Consider the following 25,132-nt stretch of genomic DNA (forward strand, 5'->3'; position numbering starts at 1 on the left):
CCTATAGATTTTACAGAAATATACTGAATTTGCTGCCTGGTGCAAGTAGCCATGACTTGGGTGGACATTGAAGTATTGCACCTCTTACAAGTTGGTTGGATAGCTGGTCACTGAAGTACTTGCCTCTATATTTAGTTTTAATTTAAGTCTGATTTTGTTATCTGTTAGCTCCATGAAGTTTTTTATGAGTTATGATCACTGGTGTTTTGGTAAGAATATAGAGATAGTAGGCATGGTATGAATAAGGCCATTTCTCATTATTTCTATCCACTTTGATGTGCTTATATTATCATTTCAAGATACTGATTTGAATTTAATACTGTTTAGAAAACAAATACATGTCCAAATTGGCTCCAGATGTGATTCATTTCATTTGGTGCCTTTCAAGATGTTTTTAACAGCTGATGTATGAGTGTGGTGGGAGATTGCCAAAACAGATCCTTTTTGTTTCAAGTCAAAGAAGCAAAAACTCTTCATCTAAAACAAGAGAGGATTTTTTTCCCCCAGTGTTTAAAAAGAACCCCTAATTACATATTTTAATGAAAGGACACTTCTCTGGGCTCTGCATTCAAAACAAGTGTCAAACATAAACAGTTCTTCTGCCAAGGCACATCCAGTGCTGGGTTTTGCCTGGTTTAGGAGGGTTTAGGGCTGGAGGGGTGACAGTGTGACCATCTCTCCATGGCAGGAGTACAGCTGCCTCCTTGAATGAGCTGGAAAGAGATGAATCCCTGCTGCAGAAAACCATACATAGGGAAGGAAAAGAATTAAGCAACTAAGTCCAAACCAGGTGCTGGGGATGTTTTGAAAGCTGTTGGCTCTGATTCCTTAGATGCCTCTTTTTGCTGCAGAAAATACCAATATTTCCTTTGTAGCCTGAAATGCAGCATTAAGGGAAGAGAAATTCATAAACTTGCAGTACAGTTCCATTCCTGGGATTTTTATTTTTTCACGTAGAATGTCTTTTTCTGAGAGCTTAAACTTTCCCAACAAGCAGATGCTCACTTGCAAAAGCAGGTCTATGTCCCAAGCTTCCCAGCTATTGTGGAACCCAGCAGCCAGCTGATACAGTTCAGGGCACAGTTTTTGGGGACAAGGCTGCCAGTGCTGAATTAGCCAGCAGGCAGCTCCCCTGTGTCCTGGCCCACAGTGTGTCCTTGGGTGTGCATCCTGTGCAGAAATGGATATAAAGGATTACCATGATATGAGTGTGGGGCCATGTGCTGCCACCAAGGATAGTTTAGATTAAAGAGTTCCTGAGTTTGGAGGTCAGGATGCTCCCAGCCCCAGTTCTGGCCTTAGCAGGCTGAAGGAATAATGGAATTTGATGTCTTCAGGGTCTGAATCGTGGTATGTTTTTGAGTGGCATTTAGTTAAGCTTCATATTTAACCCTCTAAGGAGTACAAAGAATCCCACTCCTGGATCAGTGTATTTTCCAGCTTCCATCTAACAGATGCAGCTGATAATTTCCTTTTCATAGGTTTTGTAGTCAAAACCTTCAGCTACACTCTCAAGGCAGTCTCATAAAGCCCATGTCAAAGTGCTGTTAAAAGGTGGGCTCAACTCCTCCTCCCCTCTACCTCTTGATACAAATTTGGGATATTTTCAAGCTCATAAGCAGCATATTAGAAGAGCCGAGGTGCAGATCAGCAATAGCTGATGGCTTTGAAGCCAAGGGATTGGTTTCATGCTCGATGCTGAGCCTGCTCCCATTTTTATTCCCATTTTATGCAACCTGCACAAGGCTCGACGCTGTCTCACAGCAGGGCCGTCGTGGAGGAGTGATGGAGGATGTTGCTGAGGACATCCTTCCTCAGAAATGGTCCTGATCTGTCAACCTGCTCATTGCCAAGGCTCCTGCGATTGTACTTTGTCAGCATTTCCCTCCTCGAAGGAAACCCTGTAGCTGCAGTCTGTGCTTTTATGGCTCAGTCCCATCTGCAGGTCCCTCTGCCAGGTGCTGTTTTAAACGGGCCATTATCACCCTCCTGAACGGTTTTTATCTCAGGTTCTTCTCTGGTATTCATTGCATCCCTCCCTCGGAGAGGAACAGCTCAGGGAGCAGGCGGGGAGGGAGGGAAGTACCAGGGAATGTGGCATCAGCCAAATGTGTATTAACATTTTGCTTTCTACATCTCCCTCGCTTCCAAATATGTGCCCGTGGAAAAAGGTGCTCGTGAGGTTTATCTTTTTCTCAGATAAAGCTTTTCTAAATGTGTTCTGAGGGGTTAATAAATCAAAACCAGGAAAACAAATTGATTTCAGTGTCTCTCTGGCTTCTAATAATGTGTTTGGTTTTGTTTTTTTTTTTTTTAAGTTCAGGCTTAGCTTTTTAAATCATCTTTTAACCTAAAATCACAGAATGGTTTGGGTTGGAAGGGAGCTTAAAGTCTTGTTCCAACCCCCCTGCCGTGGGTAGGGAACCCAAAAGACTGTGGAGATCTTCTACCTGGCAGGAAAATTTAATTCTTTTGTAAGATGTAATGAATAGAAGTTTTGACATTTGAATATCAAAGCAGTTATTCCATAATGTGCCTCAAAGCTCCCAAGGCAAAAGATCCTCATAAAGCTTGCAGGGAAAGGCTGTTTATTAGCAGGAGGAGAGACCATGCATGGCTTTCCTGGGTCAGGGCTTAGTTTGGAAACCTTTGGAGTTGGCTTCTTGTGGAGTTTTCAAATGCCCAAGGTTTCTTGTAACAGGTTCCTCCAGCCTGGAGAGAGGATATTTTTTTTTTTTCCACAGCTGAAAATAAATTTATCTCACAGCCATAGATATATTTTCTGCTTGAGTGACTGCAGCTCAAAACATTTTGTGGTATTACAAATCGTGGCATGCGAAGCATAAAATTTTAGAATATTAGTTTTAAAAGTTTTGGGGATGTTTGGCTGCAATTGTATTAAAAAGAACAGAACTCCAGAGGTTACTTAACTTGCTTGGATAAGCTTGAGCTGGGAGCTTCGTCCCATTAATGTGACTGGCCACTGCTTATCAGAGGGCATCAGCCAACAGAGGGAATGGTTAATTTATTTTCATTCTGTGGATGTGGATGCAGACAAAGCTATCAAAGGATCCTCTGAATCGTGTGTTGTTTTTCTAAGAGGGGTCATTCCAGCCCAGGGAGATGAAATTCCCCAACATGTACCTTACAGGGGTTGGAAATTAAACACAGGAAATGCAGTTATTTATTTATTTATCTATTTATCTGTTTATTTATTTACTTATTGGCTGCAGGGGAGAGATACTGAAATAAATAAGCACAGACCTTGACTCCAGTTGTCTTTTCTGTGCTGCAAAGTCAGTGATACCCCCCCCATGGCAAAACTGGGGTGAGGGCAGTGGGAGCAAACCTCTGCAGAAAGGGCAGAGCAGGGGAGAAGAATGTGACCCCCCCCTGTAACTGCAGCATGAATATGGGAACTTGAATTTCCTTTAAAGGCAGAATGATAAAGCCATGGGAGACTTTGGTGCTGTTTGGATTGCCTGGCTGTGGTTTTGGGATATATGGAAGTTAGACTGGGCTGTAGGAGGACAGGAGACTGTGGGTGCACAAGGTGCTTTTGTTGCCTCCATGTGGTTTGGCTAAATTTTGAATTAAAGCTTGAACACTGAGTCTTAGTTTTATTTTTTGTCACGTTTGAAGTGGTTTAGCAGGAACCCGGAGTGATACCCCCCTTAGTCTGTAGATCACAAAACCTCCTGGTGTATGAGAAAGCCCTGGCATGACCCTGCTTCTAATAAAGGGCATTAAATTCCTTGGCTCACCTCCCAGAGCAGGAACTTTCCCTAATTTTCCATGTGGTGCTAAAGACAAGGAGAAAAGCATTTGGGCAAGAGCCCCTGCGAGCTGATTTGACTCTCATTATTGTGGAGGCTTTGCAGGTGCTTCAGCAACAGCCCCACATGATTAGAGAGGGTTTCACTGGGGAATCGGTGTGTTATCAACAAGCCTTGTTATCTTCCAGAGCCTGACCTGTGGGAAGGGCTCACTTACATAAAACCTAATTACATCACTTCCTCAGAGCACTCAGGATCAGACCTTTGCACTGACTGTAATGCCAACGCTCAGAGGTGCAGTGAGTTATTCCTGCCTTGAGCTGCAGGTTAAGCTGCATTAGTCTCCTGAAAAAAAGAAAGAAAATCACTTTGGGCACCCTGTTTCTGAGAGTGCAAGGCATGAGCATCACTTCTTCTTTCAGAGCCCTCAACAAATAGAATTTATGTCAATAAAACTATGTTAAACCCGACTTACTGTTATCAAACTGCCTCTTTGAGCAGAGAGCAGCTAAATCTGTGCAGCATTTTAACATCCTGCTCTGCTGCAATATTGAATTTTAATCTCCACTGTAATAAACCTCAAGAGTTTCATCCTCTTCAGGGGCTTGAGTTTCATTTGTGTCCTGTGCTGTCTGGACACAGCTGGGTAGGATTGGGATGATCAGCATGGGAATGAAGGTTGGCTGGAAATTGGGAACAAGCCCAAACCCTTGTGAGACTTCAGGATCACTGTAAGGGCACAGAGCTGTGTCAGTTCAGCAGAGCCCAGAGGTGCCTTGTTTGGATCTGCCACTTGTGTTACAGTTAATACACTTGAAATAAATATTGGGTGTGAAGCACAGAACGAAATGAAAAGATTTTCTGGCATGTGAAGCAAATTTGTAGTTGGGGGTCTCTTAAAGTGATGTTTGGGCAGGAAGGGGTTAAGATGGTAAATATGTTTTGAAGGGTGTCCTGAAGGAGCTTAAGCTCCTTCTTCTGGGAGAGTCTAGAGATGTGCTTTCAACTTCTGCCTTCCTTCCTTTCTAACCCCAAAAGCCTCTCTGTTGCCAGGGGAGTGGGTTTGCCATGGGAGAGGCAGTCCTTGTCCAGGTGAGAGATGGAAATTTGGGGAGCCCCTTTCTTCAGGGAGGTCTGTGGGGAGCCTGGTGAGGCCGAGCATGAGCTGCAGCCCCTCGGGACAGGGACAGAAGTGGCAGCCCCAGCCGTGCTGTGCCCAGGCAGGCAGCTCCCTGGGGGATATTTCTCCCTCTATCCCAGCTCTTACACTGTGCTAATTCCCTTTCATGCAGTGCTCTCGTGGATCAAAACACAGTGATTTATCATTCATGCTTCACCCTGGAATATGTCACTCCCGGGGCAGAAAATCTTCAGGAAAAAACATGTTTTCATCCCCTTAGTTCTGTGGTAAGAAGCTTCCCTCTGTACTTCAGTGACATATATAATGAAAAATCCCTCTGCAGACAGTCGGTGTGGGGATATTGTTATCTTGACAGGCCTCCAGCAGATCTACTGCAGAACTGGTACCCTGAACTGCAGAAAGGTTATTTGCCTTGTCAGTGGCAAAGCACTTCCAGTGCTCAGATAACTGTCCCATTCATCATCCATCATTATAGGGCTTAAGAGAAAATATCAAAAAAATCCCACAAAGAAAGAGGAGAGGAATTCATGCCCAAAATTCAGCCTGTAGCATCGGTGAGCTTTTATTTATTTATTTATTCTGTTTCTTGATCTGCTGCATTGGCTACTCATAGCGTGGCTTTAGAGTAGAAATACAAATCTCGTTGTTTCTGTTGCTTGGGCTCAGAAAGGAAGGGCAGGAGGAAGGAGTGTGGGTTTGTGGTGTAAATGGGAAGTCAGAGTAGATGTGTTTGTGTTTTCCTCTCTGTTGGAGCCCTGAGAGCCGTAAATGCTGCAGCTGCCTGGTGCAGACAGGTCAGGGCTGCTCAGAGGTGTGCCTGGGTTGGATGTTTTGGTGGATTGGGCAGGAGGAATTGGAGTCCTCCTTTGCACACTTTGTCACATGGAAAAGATTGATTTTATCACTTATGTAGCTGGGACGTTCTATCATTAGGTGGCAAAATTTGACTCTCCACCAAGGAGAGTTGGCTCTGTTGGTTTCTGGAGTGGCATGTATTGTGTATGACACATTATATATATAATTGTGTGATTATAATAACAAACATCCAACTATTCTTTGGCAAACCTTTGTATCTACTACAGTGGAGTAGTTCTGACCTCATCAAATTCTGGAGGAGAAGGTAGACTCTTCTGCATACTCGTGCATGTTATAAATGCTTCCCTTTATTCTGTTCTTTCTGGACTAATTGAAGAGTGTTCTGTGTGAAGTTTCCTCTTTTTTTTCCCCATTACAAGTACTTTTTCCCCCTTGTGCATGTTTTCCTCTTTAGAAGTTAACATTTCATAATTGCAGTAATGCCCTTTAGGGTGTATGTTGAGAGCTGGTAATGAGCTGCCTGAGAGGTCTCCTAATGACATCTGAACAACAGGCACAGCACATCGTTATCAGACCGTTCCACACATCCTTAACAATAATAAATACTCCTGCTTACTGTAATTACACATATTGTCCTTCGGTGCTCAGGAGAGGGGACTCCACGGTTCAAGTGCAAAGTGGGGAAGCTCCGTAAATCCTGAAATCAGCCGTGTTTGGCAGAGGGTTTCTCTGAATGCCTTTGGCTGTGAGGGTGTGGAAGGGCACACAGTCTGGGGAGAATGATGGTGTTTTTCCTCTTCCAATCCTCTTGGATTGGAAATGTCACAAGAACTATTTGCCTGCGTGTGCAGGTCCCCTCTGCTCTCCCTGTTGTAAACATCACACACCTTCCGAGCAGGGATGTTCCTGGGAGAACAGGTAACAGTGGGCTCAGAACAGTAACAGTGGGCTCAGAACTGCTGAAAAAGTTCTGTGAGAGAGGATGAAGCTGAACTATGGCAGATCCTCATGATAGAAGCTAGAGTGTCTCCAAGAAGGCAGCAGGGAAAACCTGTGTACATAAATACCCACCAAAAGAATTAAGGTTCTTGACTGCATCCCTCACCAGAGCTGGCCTTTATAATACACCTTGCTGGCCACTTTTCCCATGCATACTCCTTACAAATGAGAAACCAGACAGTAAAAAAGAAAAATACCTTTAGCAGGGATTCAGATTCCTGGAATTCCAAGCCCTGAGTGATGGGGGAGCATTCCCTCTGACAGCAGATCCAGGGAGCTGTTTGGAAAGGGAAGTGTTTCAGAGCACAGCAGGAGCAGCAAAATTTGCATTAGTGCCAGAGGACTTCAACTTTTATTAAAGCTTCCAAATAACACATTTGCTATCTACAAGGATTTGATAGATGTACCAGTCAGCCATAAAAAAGTGAGCACTGCTTACTTCCCAGAGGAATCCAGACAATTTTGCTTTCTCTAATAGGAACGAGGTAGAGGATTGTAAGATGTCAAACAGTAGATTGTGTGTTGTCACCAACTGAAGCAGAGACAGTGAGCAAATGTCCTGTTTGTGTAACAAAAGCCTGGTTGGTTTGGTTAATTTAAATTATAGGATATGTGCATTCAAGTAGTAAAGACATTTTCCATACAGAAATGGGGAATCAGAATTGGCTGCAGTGCAGAGCAGGCCTGGCTTCCTGCACACTTGGACTGATGGACCAAGACTCTTCCTGTGTAGCTCTTGAAGTGAAGAGTGAGTGAAGGTAATCATCACTTTATGATAATTAACTCTTCCAGTTCGTGATGACAAGTGGATGTGTCATGTATGGCTTCAGGTGCTTCAAAATGGCCAGAAAGATTTTGTTTAACTATTATTTTCCTGTCCTGCACATAGCTCAGAAAATAACCTTTACCAAAGCCTCGTTGTCTTCCCAGGCTATTTCAATGCAGTGTTTCTCAGTCATTGAATCAATTCCTTACACTGTGAGTTTGTTTTGGGTTGGGATCTCAAATAATTAGACATTCTTAAGCTCATTTTGTTGTTACTGTTAAAACAGCTGCATGTGGGACATTTTCCTCTCCTTCTCCCTTCCTCCCTTGTCTGCAGCTTCACTAATTCAACTTAACAGTTTTTACAAAGCAAAACAATACAAACTGAAGACAAAATATAATTTAATGAGAGTACACAACAGGCACGGGGAGTTGAGTGTGTGTGTAAGATCAGTCTCTGTGTGGAGTAGTAGATTTATAGGAGAGCAGGCTGTGTTGTGAATAAATTAATGATTAGAAAGAACCAGTTTTGGGTACAGGACTCATGCATAATTCACTGGGGATTTCTGTTGTGTTTACACTCACCAAGCAGTTGAGCAGTGTAGGAGTTACTCAGAGTTGTTTGCAGTCCATGACTGCATCGTGTTCCCTCTTCATCTGCACTCATGTTCCTGACATTGTTTCTTCCCTCTGGTTTTACAAACATTTTTAATTTTTTAACACCAAAAAAACCAGTTAATACTCAGCAGGCAGCAAATATAAAACCTGCAATCAGAACAGCCTTGTTTGCCTCTGGTATCACCCAGCAAGCTCCCCCAGCCCAGGCATTGCTGTGTCACATCTTCCTTGTGCTGAACAGCATTTGGGAATGTCGTGTGAGTGCATCTCTGGGATGTCCTGGTGGGATGAGAGCAATCAGCCACCGAAATCTTCTTGAAATCCGTGGCTTGGGAATGGTTTGGGCTCTCTGCAGATTGTGCAGCATCACTTTGTAGTACCAGGGAGGGTCTGACCAGCTCTGAATTGTGGGAAGGGCACCCGCTGCTGACTGGAAGCCAAAGGTTCTTGCACATGTGGCCGTGGTTGTTTTGTTGCCCACCACGGGATGATAAAATTCCCAGGAAAAAATAAAACCCCCCAGTCGTTTAGAGGGTGAGCTGCCTTAGTGAGAGCCTTGGTATCCTACAGCTCATCAGAGAGGACAGGTAGGACACGAGATGATCCCAACACCTGGGGAGGCGACGTGTGGGATACGAGACTTAACGTTTGAGGTACCGGAGAAATGTGTAACAGAATTCAGGAGATGGCAATTGGAGGTAAACAAATTAAAAATAAAATATGTTTGCCCACCGAGACTAAGTAATCATTTGAAAAATTGCTCTTAGGTGCTTAAATCAGGGCTGGGAGCCTTGCTAGGAGGTGTGCTACAGAGCAAACAAATTATGGAGCTGCTGCAGGGAAAATCTCGTTGGGTTTGGTGCAGGAGGTCAGAGTGTGCACATAACCCCTCCTGGCTTTAAAAATCTATAAATCTGTGGCACGCTGCCTAGGTGGTGATAGGCACTTGATAAATTACATTTATTGTGTGTTTTCCCCCCTGAAAGCTTCCTCCTGCCTCCCTCCCCAGGGCTGCTCCTGCTCGCTCCCAAGCAGGACACAAATCTAGGACTTGCCTTTGGACTTGGCAAACCAAGTTGTAATTCTTGGGCTTCCCCAGAAAGGCTGCAAATCCATCCATCTCTTCCTGTGCATTTGGGGCTGAGGCATGTGATTCATTTAGGTTTATGCAGTTTGGAAGGTAATTGTTTGAGGTAGAAATGGAGTTCTTGTTTATAGAACTGGGAATTAATATTCTCATGCTGTAAGTTTTTAATATATTTTTAAAACTCACAGAGTAATAGATGGGTGCTTTTTTCTTGTAATAAAATGAAATATTGAAATAAATATACACTGAGGAAAGCTTTAACTCTTCCAGGTTGTAAATGTCTATTGTTTAATAGTATCCACTTCATGGCTTGTATTCCATTCCATTTCTGTGATAAATTTGGTGAGCTCCCAGTTGTTGCTAAATTGTATATGGATAGCTGATAAATGAACATCTTATTAGTTGAAACACATCCCTGGGATAAGCAAGTTAGTTGGGGTTTTTATTGTTAATTGAATTTTTTTCAGCAGAGGCAGCTGAAGGATGTTCATGAATTTGCAGGATGTTAAACATCTGCTCCTCTTAGCAGGGACTTCACCAGAGTTTCACTTCACCTGCAAATTCAGATCAGGAGTAAAACAGGCACTCAGGCTTGGAGGGGTTTGGCTGTGAGTAAAGCAGGAGGGCAGGCAGAGCTGTGAGGGGAACAGGATGCAATTAGCAGCATTGCTTAATGTTTCATCAGCTTCCTCTGTGCACAGGGATGGTCCTGGGAGATGTTTGGAGGCAGCAGAAGCTCCAGTGTTGTTATCAGGTGTTACAGGAGCATTGAGGGGGTACCTGCAGTGACATTGCTGAGCCTGGAGGTTTATTGGAGGCTTTCTCTGGATTGGCAGAAGTTAAATGGTTGATAAAATGAAGTTTTACAGATTAAGATCTGGGGTAGTTTTTGCTCATCCTAAATGAGTTTGCTCCGGCCTAGTGTAGCATCACAGAGTCATTAAGGTTGGAAAAGACCTCCAAGATCATCAAGTCCAGCCTTTGACTGAACACCCCCATGCCTACAACACCATCTGGTGAAGTGTCACATCCACTCGTTTTTTGGACACTTCCAGGGGTGGTGACTCCACCCCTTCCCTGTCAGCCTGTTCCAATGCTCAGCTGCTCTTCCAGTGAAGAATTTTTCCTGATATCCAACCTGTGGCACTTCCAGCCTGTATAACTCAGGGCTGGGAAGGTTCAAAGCTCGCAGATGTCTTTAAATTGCAAGAAATGTGTGAATCCCACAAAGGTTTCTCCATGTTCTCCTCTCCCTTTCTGCAGCTGTAATTGCTCAGAGGAGGCTGTTCATGCAGATCGGTGAGAAAAGCAAGTATTTTCCTCTTCTTTCCAACCACATAGGAAAACTAGGAAGGAAGTCCATCCAACCTCTGCAGAAATAAGCGATTAAAGGAAGAGGGAGATAGATAGATAGAGACAGATAAAAAACGTGCATGGGGGAATGGGGATTTGCAAGGAGACCCCTGAAGAACTGAAGTCATCTTTAATTTTCCTGTCCCCATGTAAACCTGCTCTGTGGAGTCAAAGAGGCCACGAGGCAGCAGAGCAGTGGGGTAAGGAGTTCACATAATGTCTCACTCGGGTTCAGCAGGCTGATGCCTTGGGACCACTCTTCCTCTGTTCAGGCGTGCCAGCACTTTCATTTTGGAGGCAGGAAAATGGGCTGGTGCTGATGAGCAGTTTTGCTGTAAATGGCACAAGAATTAAGGAGCCACACTCAGAAATAAATTTGTATCCAGTAGTATTTTAGTTTAGTCATTTTCTGATGCTTCTCACAATGCCAGATAAACCCTGGGAGAAGCACAGAAAAGGCTGGGCTGTTTGAAAACAGAACTTTTCTCCAATCTCTTTAATTTTGTCTAGAAATGTTATTTTCTTAACCGCATCTTTATTGCCCTATGGAAACAGATAGAAAACAAAGTTTAGTGTTCTCTCATCTCCTGCTCTAAATTTCTTCCTGGAGCTTGAAAACTGCCCTAGGAACAGCTGAAAATAGCCAGCACTGGCTGAGAGGAACTGTCAGATAAAATGACACCCCCAATGCCTCCTGCCTGAGAAATGACACTCTCCAACCTGCTCCAAACTGCTCTTTATTACCACATTTGGTGGTGCTCAGGGGTTGCCTTGAAAATTAGTGCCACTGGAGCTCCCCTTTGGTGGTGAGTTATTTGTGCTGGGTTGTTATTATCGTCCCCTGTGGTGACAGTGACATGTCCTGCCGTGGGGGGTGGCTTTGGGGCAGGTGATGGAGGGATCCAGGGAGCCAAATGGGGTGGCAGCCCTGCATGGGATGCCTGGTTGTTGTGTCCCATGTCACCTGCAGTGATAGCTGAGCCTGGCTCGGGGTTGGGATCAGCAGCAGGGCTGCAGATTCTCTCAGGATCACAGAGTGTGCTGAGTTGGAAGGGCTGGAGGGCACGTGGGCTGCAGTGGGTACCTGTGGCACCCAGGGGAACCTCCCCCAGAGCTTTTGAAGGGTCCCAAGCAGTTTGAATCCCCTTGTGTGGATGGACAGTCACACACTCCTGTCCCCAGCCTGGGTGCTCGTGGCTGCACAGCTTCCCTCATGGATTTTGGGGAGAGCTGCAGGTGCCCCTCGTGCAGCCCACAGAGTTGTGGGGTAGAACAGCTCAGGAACCAGTGGGGCTCAGATCCTCTACAGACCTGTGTGTGTGTTCAGGCTCCCAGCTCCTGTCAGGACAGTGCAAACCAAGGTCTCTGAGATTGGTGCTCTGTAGGTGTTATCAGATCAGTTTTGATATTTAAAGAAGTACTGACATTTCTAGTAATCATTGCATTGTAAGGCACCTTGTACAGGAATATTTCACTGGGAGATGAGTTTCCCCATCAAAGCAAGCTCTGCACTTGCTCAGTTTATTTTTATTTTGTAACCTGCATTCCTTTGAAGGACACTTTCATCCCCAGCCTTGCTGTTCCTCTCTTATCTGCTTCTGCTTGAGGATTGCTCAGGGATCCCACTGTAAAAACCTGCAGCAATTCCCAGAAACCAGGAGTAAAATTTTTAAAGAGGGCAATTATTGAGGGAGCTGGATTAATGATCTGTCACCACAATTTAGCCACATTCACCACTGACCTTTCACAGGGAGGATGCTCTTGATAAATGTAGTTCATTACTGAGTTCTGACATGAAAACAGAATGGCATTCTGTGTTTCTTGGCAGGCTGATCAATATTTTATCTGCCAAAGCATGCAGAAGTGCTAAACAGGATGAATAACATCTCTGCTGCAAAACAGAGCAAGAAGCAGCATTGGTGGGAGTGAGCAGAGCATGGAAATGTGACACTTATTGGCCACACTTTAGCAATCAGACCTTCATATGCTGCATTTTTCTTTTACTTTCCTTCTGTCTGATTGTTTTTCTTTGCCTGTCTGGTTGGTTTTGTTTGTTTGTTTTTAATTTGGACAGTGCCAGGCTTCGTTGGTTTTGCAAGTTGGTGCTGCAAACTTTCAAAAAAGGGCCTTGTTTCTGTGGAGATCTTCCCCAGCATGGAGAGGGAAGTCCTGGATTCCTTTGGCCAGGGTTCTTGCAGTGTGATTCCTCACTTTTGGCTCCTTCCTACATCAGACAAGCTGCAGGTTTGGGGGCTTGAGGATGGAGAGCCACTGGAGGCTGCTATTAGAGGATCTATTTAATTTCTAAAATTTAAGTAAAAATTGTCAGAAATCCCTATGTGTTGAGCATGGAAAGTGTAGTAAAGTTTGATCCAAAGAGCACTAAGAGCTGTACCTTATGTGAGGGTTGTTTGAAGGCCACCAGCATTTTCCCCTGAGGGCTCTAAATCAGCTGTAGGGGTGTCCCTCCCAGGGACAGGCTGGTGCTCACTAATGGAAACCACAAAGCAGAAACAGAAGTGGAAGCAAACTAAATAGATTTTCCTATCTTCATTAGCCTTAGATACATCTCTGGGGTTAAGATTTGACTGAAAATAAAACTCCAGCTCAGAGAAAAATATCATTGCAGTAGCTAAAACAGTATTTACAACAGAATTGCAGGAGTGCTTGATCACACTGGATACAGCAATCAGTTTGTCTCTTAAATAAGCTGGTGATTGAATGAAAGAAATTTTCCCATGCTGCCTTCACAAACCATCAAATGACATGATTGGGGGGAAAAGAAGGCAAGAATAATAAACACAACTAATAGTAGCTGAATAGCCTTATTTTTACTGTAAAATGAGACTGATCCCATGTGGGACCAAGTGCTCTGTGGAGGTTGTTTAGAGGGAGGGAATAATTTATCTGCTGCTAAATATCTCTGAGCAGTGAGAAACTCCAAAGTAGAAGGGTCTGAGTTCAGGGTGGGAAGTAAGTCTTGTCTTGCAGTTCTTGCTGGAGGAGCAGGAGGGCACTGACCTGAGTGGGAGCACATGTCCAGCCTCTGTGTCCTCTCTCACCTTCTCAAGTCATGGTGCTTTTGAAGTCGTGAGCACAAAATATGAAGGGTGAAAAAAAAAAACCTTGACAGGAGATGGGTTTGCTATCAGAGAAATGCCTCCCACCTGGAATTTTAATTGGGTTTTGGTTGGAGTGGGACCAAGAGGTCCAAAATGTTGCAGCTCAGCAAGAAAAGGACAGGATCATTAGTTGTCAGTGTGCCAGAGTCTTCTGTTATTTTTTCAGAGGAATAATGTTTGGAAGTCTTTGGGGAGCTGATCTACAAGGGTATTGTCCCTGAGGTGAGACCAGGTTCTCTTAGATTTAATGCAACAGGATCGGTGATGGATTTAAAATAAAAGTTTGTTTTAAAACTGACATTACACAGAATAAGGCTATTTACATTATAGAGAAATTACACTGTGGAGGTGAGGGCATCCGAGGGGAAAGGCTGGATGTGTTGGTGCTGTTGGTGGGAGGTGGTTGATGCCCACAGAGTGTGGGACAGCTGGAGCCTGAGGGTGCTCCAGGGTCTGCTCCAAGGCACCAGCCCCTGTGCTCTGCACTAAAGCAAACAGGTTTGCACAGAGAGAAAGCTGCCATTCCTCCTCCTGCCAAGCTCTGCCACACAGGAGATGAGCAGAAAGGGGTCATGAACCCCTGTACCACTTGGGGCACGTGGATGTGTTTCCTCAGGGAGGGTGTGTTAAATCAGAGCACATTCCCTGGAGAAGGGCTGGATGGCACAGTGTGAGCTGTCAGGGTCACCAGGGCTCAGGCTGGTTGCTCCAGCCGAGCTGGTGTCACTTCAGGGACAGTGGCCTGGGGGCTTTTCCCTGATAATAACCTGTTTCCCTGGTCAGGGGCTGAGGGAAGCATTTCTATCAGCCTGCAGCAGGGTGATGAGCACAGGCACCAGTGATGCCACAGCCCTGCACTGCTCACTGTCCTCCCCTGGGCTGCCTGTGAGCATTCCTTAAGATCAGCCCCATGTTTGGCACAGGGTGACACTCAGAGGTACAGTTTATGTTTGTGGAACTTTCTGAACATCAGCTTCCCTACAGTAATTTTTTACCTCCCAGTCACAGGACAGATGAATTTATTCACTCAGGAAAACGAGGAGCCAATTTAATGTGTGTGGGGATTACAGAGCTGAGCGTGGAAGTCTGTAACTGAAGCCCTGTAATCTGGAAGGTAACATACTGGAGAGCAACCCTGACAGCAGGATTTAGAGAAACTGCCAGTTATTACTCAGTGTTAACGACTCCAGGAGCTCCTCAAGTGCAGGGCTGAGCGGGGCTGTGCATGCAGACATAAGTGCCTGATTTTGCCCTTCAGGAGCTCAGTCCTTTGCAAAGCTCAAGGTCAATGCACGTGGTCAGTGGTGCTGTGTTGTCTTGCAGGGGACCCCTGTACCATGGCAGACTACAGCAGGCTCAAGAGCATCCTGCTGGACCTGCAGGCCCGTCGGCAGAGCCCCCCCAGCAGCCTGGCCAAGGACAGAGTGGCCCAGAAGCGCTTCTTGATCGAAGACCTGTTCAAGCACTTGGATCTAAACAGTGATGGGCATCTCAGCAGCTCTGAGCTGGCTCAGGTGGGTTTGTTGTTCAGTGGAAGTGGAATTATGGAGTGTGAGTGGAATGCGATGCAGCATTTGTCAGGGTCGTTTGTCCCTGTCCAGCAGGTAGAGCAGGAAAATCCAACCCAGCCAGTGAGTCTCTCTCTGCATCTCCTGGGAGTCAGTGTTGTCTCAAACATTTGAAGCTCCTCTTCAAACACAAAACGTGGCAGTCTTCCAGCCCCATCCATGCTCCTGAAAACAGACACTAATCCTCGCTGCTACCTGTCATCTTCTGAAGTATTTCCAGTAGCCGGCTGGAGGAGAATTAATTTAGATTTTTTTAGGTGCATGTAAGTAAGGCAGAAATCTCTTAGTTCTTCCTCCCTGCCTTCTGGACTGTGCATTAGCAGGTAGTAATGTGACAGCAAAGTTGGAATGGTTTTCAACATGGTTATTGTCCCAGAATCCCTGGGCAGATGCTGAAATGTTGATTAGCAGAACTCGATAGAAAAGGTGAAAGCTTGAAAAAACTGTTATTTCTAATTACGGGCAGGCTGTGCTGCTGGAATTCATCTCATTGGTCAAGTGAACCAAACAGGCAGCCCAGGCACTCCATCCAGGTGCTCTGTGTCCTCAGCTTGCCCTTTGCACGTGCAGACCTGGGAAAACAGTCCTGTAAAATGTCTTTTCCATTTATTATGTCATCCATTAGAGGAATTAGAAGCAAATGCCTTTTAAGAGCCTTTTGGAAGCCAGTCCCTGCCTGGGACCCGTTCCAGTTTCCAAAGCTGGCCCTTCATAGAGTCAGGATGGTTTGGGCTGGAAGGGACCTTAAAGCTCATGTTGTTCCAACCCTGCTCTGGGCAGGGACACCTCCCACCAGCCCAGGGTGCTCAGAGTGAGTTCAGCCCTTGCTCTTCAGGAGTGTCTCATCCCTGCTCTCCCTTCCCAGGGCACACCAAGCACAATGCAGGCATGAGCCTGCTCCTCCCTGAGCTCCCTCCTCTCTGGGACAGTTTACATTTTAATCCTCAGGCTGTTGACACGATGCTCAATCCCTTCCACACAATTCAGAGTGTCACTGTAAATTCCCTTAGATCTCAGGGCTGTGAATGTATACAATACTTCATCTGAAGGCCATGATTTTTTTCATAAAGACATGGTAGGTATAATAAAACACTTTCATCTGAATTCAAAGCCAGCTTTTGAATAGTGGCCTCTGTTCTGCTCTCCAATTTTTTTGCCCCTTTTTACACGAAACTTATTTTGTCGGGATATTAAAACTCAACTTGCATGGAAACAAAGGTTTGGAGCCTGCAAGGCATTGCATTGGGAAGAATCAATGACCTGCACTGCAAAGGATTCAGTGTTGGAAGGTCTGCCTCGAAGTGCTTTGTTTGCAGATGTGCTTGGAGCCCATGTCTCTCTCAAGAGCAAGCACAGACCTTGGCTGCTGTGATTTCAGTTCTTCTTTTCTCGTTGTTATCAAAATCCATCAATGTGCCCGAACATCTGGAGCCCACTTCAGTTGGATGGAGCAGAATGAAGTTCAGCCCCAGCCAGGAGCCCTCTCACCTCACATCCTCCACACGGGCTGGCCACCAGCACGGCTGGGCTGGCAGAGGGATCACCCCTCAAGAGATGAAATAATTCCTATTAAAGCAGAATTTAGATAAGCCAGGAATGCTTTTAATCCTGAGCTGAGTGGCACCAGCCTTGGGCCCCTTGGTGGGAGTGTGGCTGAGTCCTGGCCAGGCTGGGGACAGCCTGTGGGGCAGCTCTGGGCTCTCCCCACTATTCACAGTTTATGTGTAGCATGTCAGTTCTTCATTTTCCTCTTTAACAAGGTGATTTTCATGTGCTCATACAGGACCAGTTTATCCACCCAGGTTTCAAGGGACTTTTTTTTTAGGTAATGAGCAATTTTCAGTTATGCAGGTTACAGTCTAAGCAGGGCTTTTCTTGCCTCGTTAGGTAGATTTGTGATTGATTTGCATTAGCTCCTTAATTTGAAGCTTTTTGCAACTTTACAATTCCCCCAGAGATGAGAATTTCATTGGCCATGGGCAGAGCAAGCTGAGCTGAACGTGGTGCAGTGGGATCTGAACGTGGTGCAGTGGGATCTTGTTCTCTCTGCCTGCTGGATGAGCTGGTGCTGAGCATTTGCTGTGTTTTATGTAAAAGAAAAATAGTCTCTTGAGCACTGTAACCTTGTCTGCAAGGAAAAAAAATCGAGCCAGGTAATGTGCACTGCTGCAGAAAAAAGGAATTTTTAAGACCTGAAGGTGGATCTTTAGGAGGCTCCTTGCAGAGGGATTCACCCCAGAGGAGGAACTGGAAGCAGAGTCTCTCCAGGGGTGATGGTCCTGCAGCACTGCAGCACCCACTGGTTTGTTCTCCACAACAGAATTGCTTTGAGCAAAAAAAGTGGCAGCAGATGGTCCATCCCCCTCTATTTAGAGCTGTTTTGCCTGGCTGCTGGCAGACCCTATCCAATATTGTCCCTCTGGACCTAGCAGTGAAATTCCCCTGTAGTTTTGCAACCATGGATATACAGGCCTATTAACAATGGGGGTAAGTGGGTTGTTATTTTTATTTAAATCTTTAATGTATTTTAAAGTTAGATTCATAAGTCTACTAAATGTGTTGCAGCTGAAGTGTTTTGCACTTGGTTTTTTTTCTTTCCTGACATGAAATCAAAAGGACAAGTAAAAACTTGTCAATCCTATGAAAAGTTAATCAATTTTCAATACAAACACAGACAAAGGAAAATTTCCATCCTTACAACATTGATCTTGGAAGTTATGGTTGATCTCACTTGTATTGAATATTTTTACTTGCTAGGTGAAGGGTCATTTTTTTAGCATTATTACTTTAAATTGCTTCAATATAATGGGCCAAGACTAGAATAGTAAATAAAAGAGTCCCTGGGCTACAGCAAAAAGCCTTCCTGGCTGGAAACTGCAACATTTCAGCAGTTTCCTTCATGTTCTACAATAAAGTCAGGGGACCCAAATGAAACACTGAGGATACAAAAGAAACAAACTGTTGGGGGCTGGAAAAGCACATTAATGTTGAGTGCACCATCCACTCTTCCCCATCCTAGTCCCAAAAGCAGGGAATACAATTTTATCCTTCCTCACAGAGGAGAAAGGAAAAGCAGACCTTCCTTCTTCCCTGCTGAATATTTATTTTTCAGTACATTTGTGAAGTGAAAATGCATTTCTGTGTTGCTGCTGCTGCTAAAGGAAGAGTCTCACCCTCACCAGTGCACGCTCCATGAAGTGCTGCAGGAATATGAACATCAGTTGTATCTTGATACAAAGCAAATATATAATGATAGATGCGATATATCTATAGATAGAGATAGAGATATATTTCCCCAGCGGTTATTTAATGGAAAATCTGCTGGCTGAGCCAGGCCAGCAGTCCATGACATGTAGGATTCCCTGTTGTCTTTGCCACAGCTGATGAAGAAGGAGGACCTGGCAGGTGATTTGTTGGGCTGTACCCTGGAGGACCTTCTGCGCTTTGACGACTACAACAGCGACGGGCGCCTGACCCTGCAGGAGCTCTACACGGCCTTCCGTGAGTGCCTCCGCCTCTCCCGGGGCTTGGAAGTGTGGGAATATCTGGGAGGGCACTGCTGCCTGGTGGCTTTTTGTCTTAAATGCCATGAGAATACTCTGGGAGGCTTGTTTTCCTTGCCTGTGCTCCGAACGACGAGCGCGGAGCAGGAGGTCAGCACGAGTGTGGCGGGTTCGTTGTTCTCTCCTGTGTGTTGTTGTGGTTCTTGCTGAAGGCAGTGGAGAGGTTTTGGTGGACTGGCCAGCTCTGTAGAGCTGTGTGTGGTTTGAGTAACCCCGAGGAAACCAGGTTGCTGTGGTGCTACGAGTCAGTTTGCTGTGGGGAAGGTGTTTTAGGGAATATTCCGCCTGGGAATGATGTTTTCTGCATGTTGTTTCTGTGTTAGTAAGTGTGTTACACTGGGCAATCTTGGTACATATCTCAGCACTCTTTGCAAGGATCCGTGGGTCACAGAGCTACTTAAAAATGTGATAAAATAAGTACCTGTGTTAGCCCATTTCTCTTCATAACTTTATGTTTGTGCTTTAAGTTAAGCATTTGTTGAAGTCCTCCCCTGGAAAAGGCCTCACATTGTCTCCTGCACTTGGGTGATAGAAAGTTTTATTGGTGCCAGTTCCTTTGGGATACTAAAAAAAAAAGGCAGAAAATGTGCAGCTTTATTCAATAATCAGGATAGGGAGCTACAATGGTTAACACATTGTGGTTAAAATGAAAGCAGCATTCGAGCATTGAACCTGTTTAGTGCAGGGAAAGGGCCAATAACAAGCTGGTTATGTCTTAATCTGGATTCCTTTCTAAGGGGAGTAATGTCACCTTGGATCTGTTTGAATCACATGTGCTTTTAGTTCCACACAGCACACTCAAACCAGCAGGCACACAGTAAACATAAAATCTCATATATTAAGAAGGCCATAAAGTGAATTAACCCAAGCTATAAAGGCTTGACATGCAGTTATTTGGGAGCATATTTGGATCAATGGGTTCTCAAAGTCACAGCAACTCAACCCTAAATTCCAGGAGTTATTTCTATGAGGTTTTGGTTCAGTGAATTTTAAGTAGGCAGTGAAAATAAGACAAGTACAAAATATGAGCCACTGAATAGAGATAGTATTGATAAACTGCAAAACTATTGTAACAAAACCCAAGGTGTAACAATGACTGTCTGTCAAAGGGATTTTGTATCTGAAGGGAATTGTTCACCATCTGAAGCTGAAAAGCAGACTGCCTTCTCCATTTTCAGTTTTCCCAGAGTCTTGGCTTTTATCAAGAGCAGATAATGCCTCATCAGCTTTTAATTTAAACCCAAATTTCATTGCTTGCAGCTTTCCAAATTGTGGTGACTCTGGAAGCAAACTTACTCCCTGGTCGAAGTGTGTTTTTTTCCCTTTATGTTATTAAACGATGCAGGAAAAAAAAAATTCTCCAAAGTACTTCAAACACTTTAAACACACACTTTGATTTACGAAAATTTTGTTTATTAAATCCCTGCTTTGTTCTGAGCCAGGCTCTGGCTTGCAGCAGTTGAAAGGTGCAGCATACTGCACATTTCTCCTGGTTTTTTTGCCCTTTAGAGCGATCCTTTTGTCGCTTGAAGTTCACCCAAGCCAGGCGTCGTGGCAGGCTGGCAGCAGGCTGTGGGGGTGGCTGCTCAGCAAGCTGAGTAACATAATTACCAGAATTCAGTGGCTTCAGAAAGTCTCAATCTAATTTATCCTCTCAAAACCTCCGTCACATCTGTCTCGGTGCCCCGCGCGCCGGTGGAGCGTCGCAGTGTTGGAAGGGTTCGAGGATGACCTTGGTGATGTGAAGAGCTGCCCAATTTGTCATTCTCGTGCTGCTTTGGAAGCTGCATTTCATTCCAGAGGGTCTCGTGGCCTTGCTGTACCTCACAGAGCCACAAAACAGGCTCTTTCTCTCACTCCACGGGTGTCTCTTGCCTTCCCTTGACCCATCCTTTCTCTGAGACCCAGAGGGCATTTTTTGTCCCCATCGTGTTGATTGCCTGTAAATGAATGAAAAGTGCACGATGAGAGAAAATCCAGTGTTTTACCTTTTCTGAAATCTGGTTTCACCCTTGCAAGCACTACATCTAATAGGTGCTATTTTAATCATCATTTCTAATCATGCTGATCATTTTCATGCACATTTTAAAGCACAGTTTTGGATTATGGACAGAAATAGTGGCCTTCCTACTAAAGCTATCATCTTTCTTCTGATTTTCTGAGAGTTCTTTTGTTCCTTAATCCCAAGAATAGAACTGTTGGGAGTTTTCTTGCCTCTATGAGGATGACTAGAAATATCTATTAACACAGGATTAAAGTGTCACTCTTCAAATTGCCTTAATCATACATGAGTAATGTATGAGACACATGAAACACTCTCCTGGCAGCTCTGGTGAGAACCACTTGTAGGTGTCTTCTAATTTCTCACTAATAGGTTTTTATTAGCTAAGGACTCTAATTAAAAAATAATTTTTAATAAGATGATCTGGAGATTTTCACGTGCCAGCAGCAAATATATTTGTCTGTTGTGTTTTCTCTGTCACGAAGATTCAGTGAATGAGTAAGAAACTAAAGACTTGGTTGTCACAAGAGCTAAAGCAGAACATGCATCTAATTAATCAGCACAGAGAGAGTCTGGTGAGTTGGCAGGCACAGCACCAGGCTGAGTCGTGCTTTAGGAGTGTCAGATGAGTGGTTTTTGGATGGAACTTCTGGAGCTGTGTCTGGCTGGAGGTCACTGGAATTAGCCATGTCACTGCTGGCATTCCTGTTGTCTTCCCTAATGGGCAAGTGGCAGGTTGGCAGACGTGAAAAGCCCAGCTGAAGGGAAAAAAATCAGTGTAATCTTCTGGATCTGTATCATCATCAGTGTGGACAGGTCAATTTGTGAGACAAATATGTCAGAGAGAGGGGAAACATGCGTTCCATCAAAATGCCTTTATCTTGTCAGCACTGTTTAGCTAATAAGGAGTTATTAAGCCAACAATAAAACACCCTTAAATTCTAGCTTATGACCCATTAGAGTGCTCTCCTGATTCATATCTGGACCAAAACAACCTACAAAGGAAATTTGAAAGAAAAATACTGAATTGTTATTTTTCAGTCCACTGTCTTCTGCATAAAAGTTCCATGCAGACAGAAAATTTCTGTTTCTCTAAGATGAGAGTCATGTCATGTATGGATATATTGTTATCTAGAGAACACAAATATTGTTTAGCTGGGACATATTTCTTGCAGGACTGAATGCAGAAGAGGCTGCAGGATGAATGGGCTCTTCTTTTAAACTTCCTCTTCACGCTTTAAAATGAGTTTTCTTTCCTCCCTGCTTTTGTTTTAGGTCAGAACTTCCTCTTTTTTTTAACTTGTCCTTAATATTTACCAAAAAAGCACAAGGAGGAAATGTGAAAATGAGACATAAATACTTGCAGCAAGAGGTCAGGGCAATGCTGGATAACAGCCAGGGAGGGCAGATGGTGCCAGCCCAGTGCCCTGGGGCTTTCCCAGCATGGCCACTGGGGACTGGGAGACCAGAGAGAAGAATTTGAATGAACTGGGTGAAAAAATGAATTGGGAGCCTGGGCTGGGTATGAGTGTCAGGTTAATCACTGCCAGTGCAGAGAAGCAGCACTGGACTGGCTCCAGATTTACTGCAGTGACCCTAAAATCTCTGGGAGCTGTATTCCCCACAGCCACAGGGTGTGGAGCAGGGAGCCATCCACCCCCACCCCTCCAGCCATCCTCCAGGGGCTCGTTAGAATTGTGGAGTATAAAACAGATCTGGGTTTGAGTTGGGCATATTTCTGATTCACTGGAAACTACTTTAGAGCAGAGCTTTGTCATCGTCCCAAAGTGGTGGGGGATTGGTGCTGGCTGGGGAAAAACAAAAGTCTACGTTGAGAAAAAGGGAATGAAACCTGAAAAGGGACTTGTTGGGTCAGGGGGGAGAGGGAGATGTGTGAGGAAGCTTTCAGCTTGTTCTTAACAGACATCTCAGGATATCCAACTCACGATATTGTACAATCTCATCCTAAACAAGGTGGTAATGATAAAAAAATACTCTTTGAGGAAAATGAATCCTCATATGTTCTGTCTCTGTGTGTACACATGTATGTGTGCACTCAATGTATGTGTTGTGAGCCAGCTTTTCCAGCAGCAATTGCCTCTGTCAAACCCACACTCAGATGAAGAGTTAACTCACACCTTCTCCGTGGCACAGCACGTGGGGTCGGGTGTTTGTTGCCGCTGTCTCCCAGCTGGATTGGTCAAGCCCAGATAATTAAGTTGGACAATTATATTATGAGATGAAATGTTTTTCTGGCAGTGTTTTCCTAAGCAATGTAGCAGCAGCAGTTGTCTGCAGGATCAAATCATCATCATGGCTGGGCTTCGCCAGCGAACATTTAGGGAGGGCTCTGCCCGTGTTTGTTACAAGTGTGTTGGTGGCTGGAAAGGCCATTATGAGATAGACATGTCTGATTGCAAAAGGCACAGCAGAAAGACTCCTTAGGTGGTATATTCTGCAAGGCACAATTCTTTCTGCATTGTCTTTTCTCCTCAAGGGTGATCCTGCGTGCTTTCTCAAAGGAGACAGCAGCGTTATAGATGGTGTGTCTCCAGACTTCCTGATTGGAGGCCAGAGCAGACCAGTTATGGTGATCAATATGGCCAAGGCTGAGATGTTGTTTCAGGCAGTCGTTGTATCTTCTCTTTGGGGCTCCTCTCATTTGGCAGCCGGTGGCAAGTTCCCCATAAAGCAGGATCTTAGGGAGGGGGTGGTCCTTCCTCTCAGATGAAGGGTTAACTCACACCTTCTCCGTGGCACAGCACGTGGGGTCGGGTGTTTGTTGCCGCTGTCTCCCAGCTGGATTGGTCAAGCCCAGATAATTAAGTTGGACAAGTATATTGTGAGATGAAATGTTTTGCTGGCAGCGTTTTCCTAAGCAATGTAGCAGCAGCAGTTATCTGCAGGATCGACTCATAGCCCCGAAATATTGACAGCCCCTGCCCCGTGCTCTGCCTCTCCTGCTGTAATCTCCCTGCCAGGCGATTTTTCTTTCATGTTGCTGCAGATATTGGTACAAACTTGGAAATAATTCATTAGCTTACCAGCATTGATTGCCTCTCCTGTGAGCAATGTGATATCCCAACTTCAAACGCGGCCGAGCGAGCGGGGGAGCACCGGCCCCTGCTTTTGGTTGGAGGCAGTGAGAGAGGAGAGCTGAGCTGCTGGGCAAGAAATGAGCCTTCCTTCAGCTGGCCAGAGCAGCCCCTTCTGACTGCCTTGAGGAATGCTGTGCTACTGAGGATGAAGCAATTTATGAGGCATTTTTAATTTATTTATTATTGGTTTTATTACCATCATCATTAGTAGTAGTATATTTATTAATGCTGATTTAACAGTGCAATCCTACAGCAGGAAAAAAACCCCTAAAAGATAAAAAAAATTGGGGGGAAAAAGGAGAAATTGAAAACTATTCAGCTTGATTTCTGCAGCAAGTGCCAGCTGAACAGGGATGATGGGAAATCCCAACAAGATCCGAGTTGCTCCAGCAGCATTTTGTTCCCAGTATTCCCACAGCTGAGCCGTGACCCCATGCTGGGTTTTTAGGTATTTTAGGACGGAGCTGGCCGTGCTGTGTTGGAGGCAGCCCCAGCAGCAAGATGGCTTGAGCACTAGGAATGATCCTGCTGCACCTGGAGCTGTAATTCTTGGCTGGTAGGATGTCTCAGCTGGGGGCATCTCAGTGATTTCATCTTAGTGGGCAGGTATTTTTTGAATGTGGAAAATTTTCTTGCTTGGATTTTCTTTTTTTGTGTGGTTTTTTTTTTCCCTTCCTTGATACCTTCCTTGGTATCAAAGAAACATTCTGCAAAGAAAAAAGTTGATTTCTTTTTCTCTCTTTTTTAAAGCTCTTCTCATTGTGAAAAACTTCTGAGCTTCAAGTCTAAAATGTATCTCAGGGCTCCAGCAAAGTGCCCTGCATTGTTTGCAGTTCCACAGAACAGTGTCAGAGTCAGGTTTGTTGTGTGTTCTCAACTGTTTTGCTGCATTTTGAACAAAGTGAAAGGTAGTTTCTCAGAGAGGGGAAAAAACAAAACAAACCCAGAATTAATTTGTAGCAAGAAAGGCAAATTTAATGTGAGCAAAAATGCTTCAAAAACTAAAATATGGGACACCTTCCACTAGCCCAGGTTTCTCCAAGCCTCGTCCAACCTGGCCTTGGACACTTCCAGGGATGGGGCAGCCACAGCTTCTCTGGGCAACCTGTGCCAGGGCCTCACCACCCTGGCCCACCCAGGGAAGGACTTCTTCCTAATATATTATCTAAACCAAAGATCTCTCAGTTTAAAGCCATTTCCCCCTTGTTCATATCTCTCATTTCC

At 44.8% G+C, this 25,132-nt stretch overlaps 1 protein-coding gene across 3 annotated transcripts in view; it reads left to right on the forward strand.

The window, feature by feature from the left end:
* Window positions 1-25,132, forward strand: part of FSTL4 (follistatin like 4) — a 197,949-nt gene that overhangs the window by 81,945 nt on the left and 90,872 nt on the right. For all 3 annotated transcript variants that reach the window (XM_064672240.1, XM_064672241.1, XM_064672242.1), the window contains 2 exons: window positions 15,001-15,191; window positions 18,626-18,746. In XM_064672240.1, coding sequence (XP_064528310.1) covers window positions 15,001-15,191; window positions 18,626-18,746 — 312 coding nt within the window. The remainder of the gene's footprint in view (window positions 1-15,000; window positions 15,192-18,625; window positions 18,747-25,132) is intronic.

This window comes from Pseudopipra pipra, chromosome 15 (assembly GCF_036250125.1).
Source record: "Pseudopipra pipra isolate bDixPip1 chromosome 15, bDixPip1.hap1, whole genome shotgun sequence".
Lineage (NCBI taxonomy): Eukaryota > Metazoa > Chordata > Aves > Passeriformes > Pipridae > Pseudopipra > Pseudopipra pipra.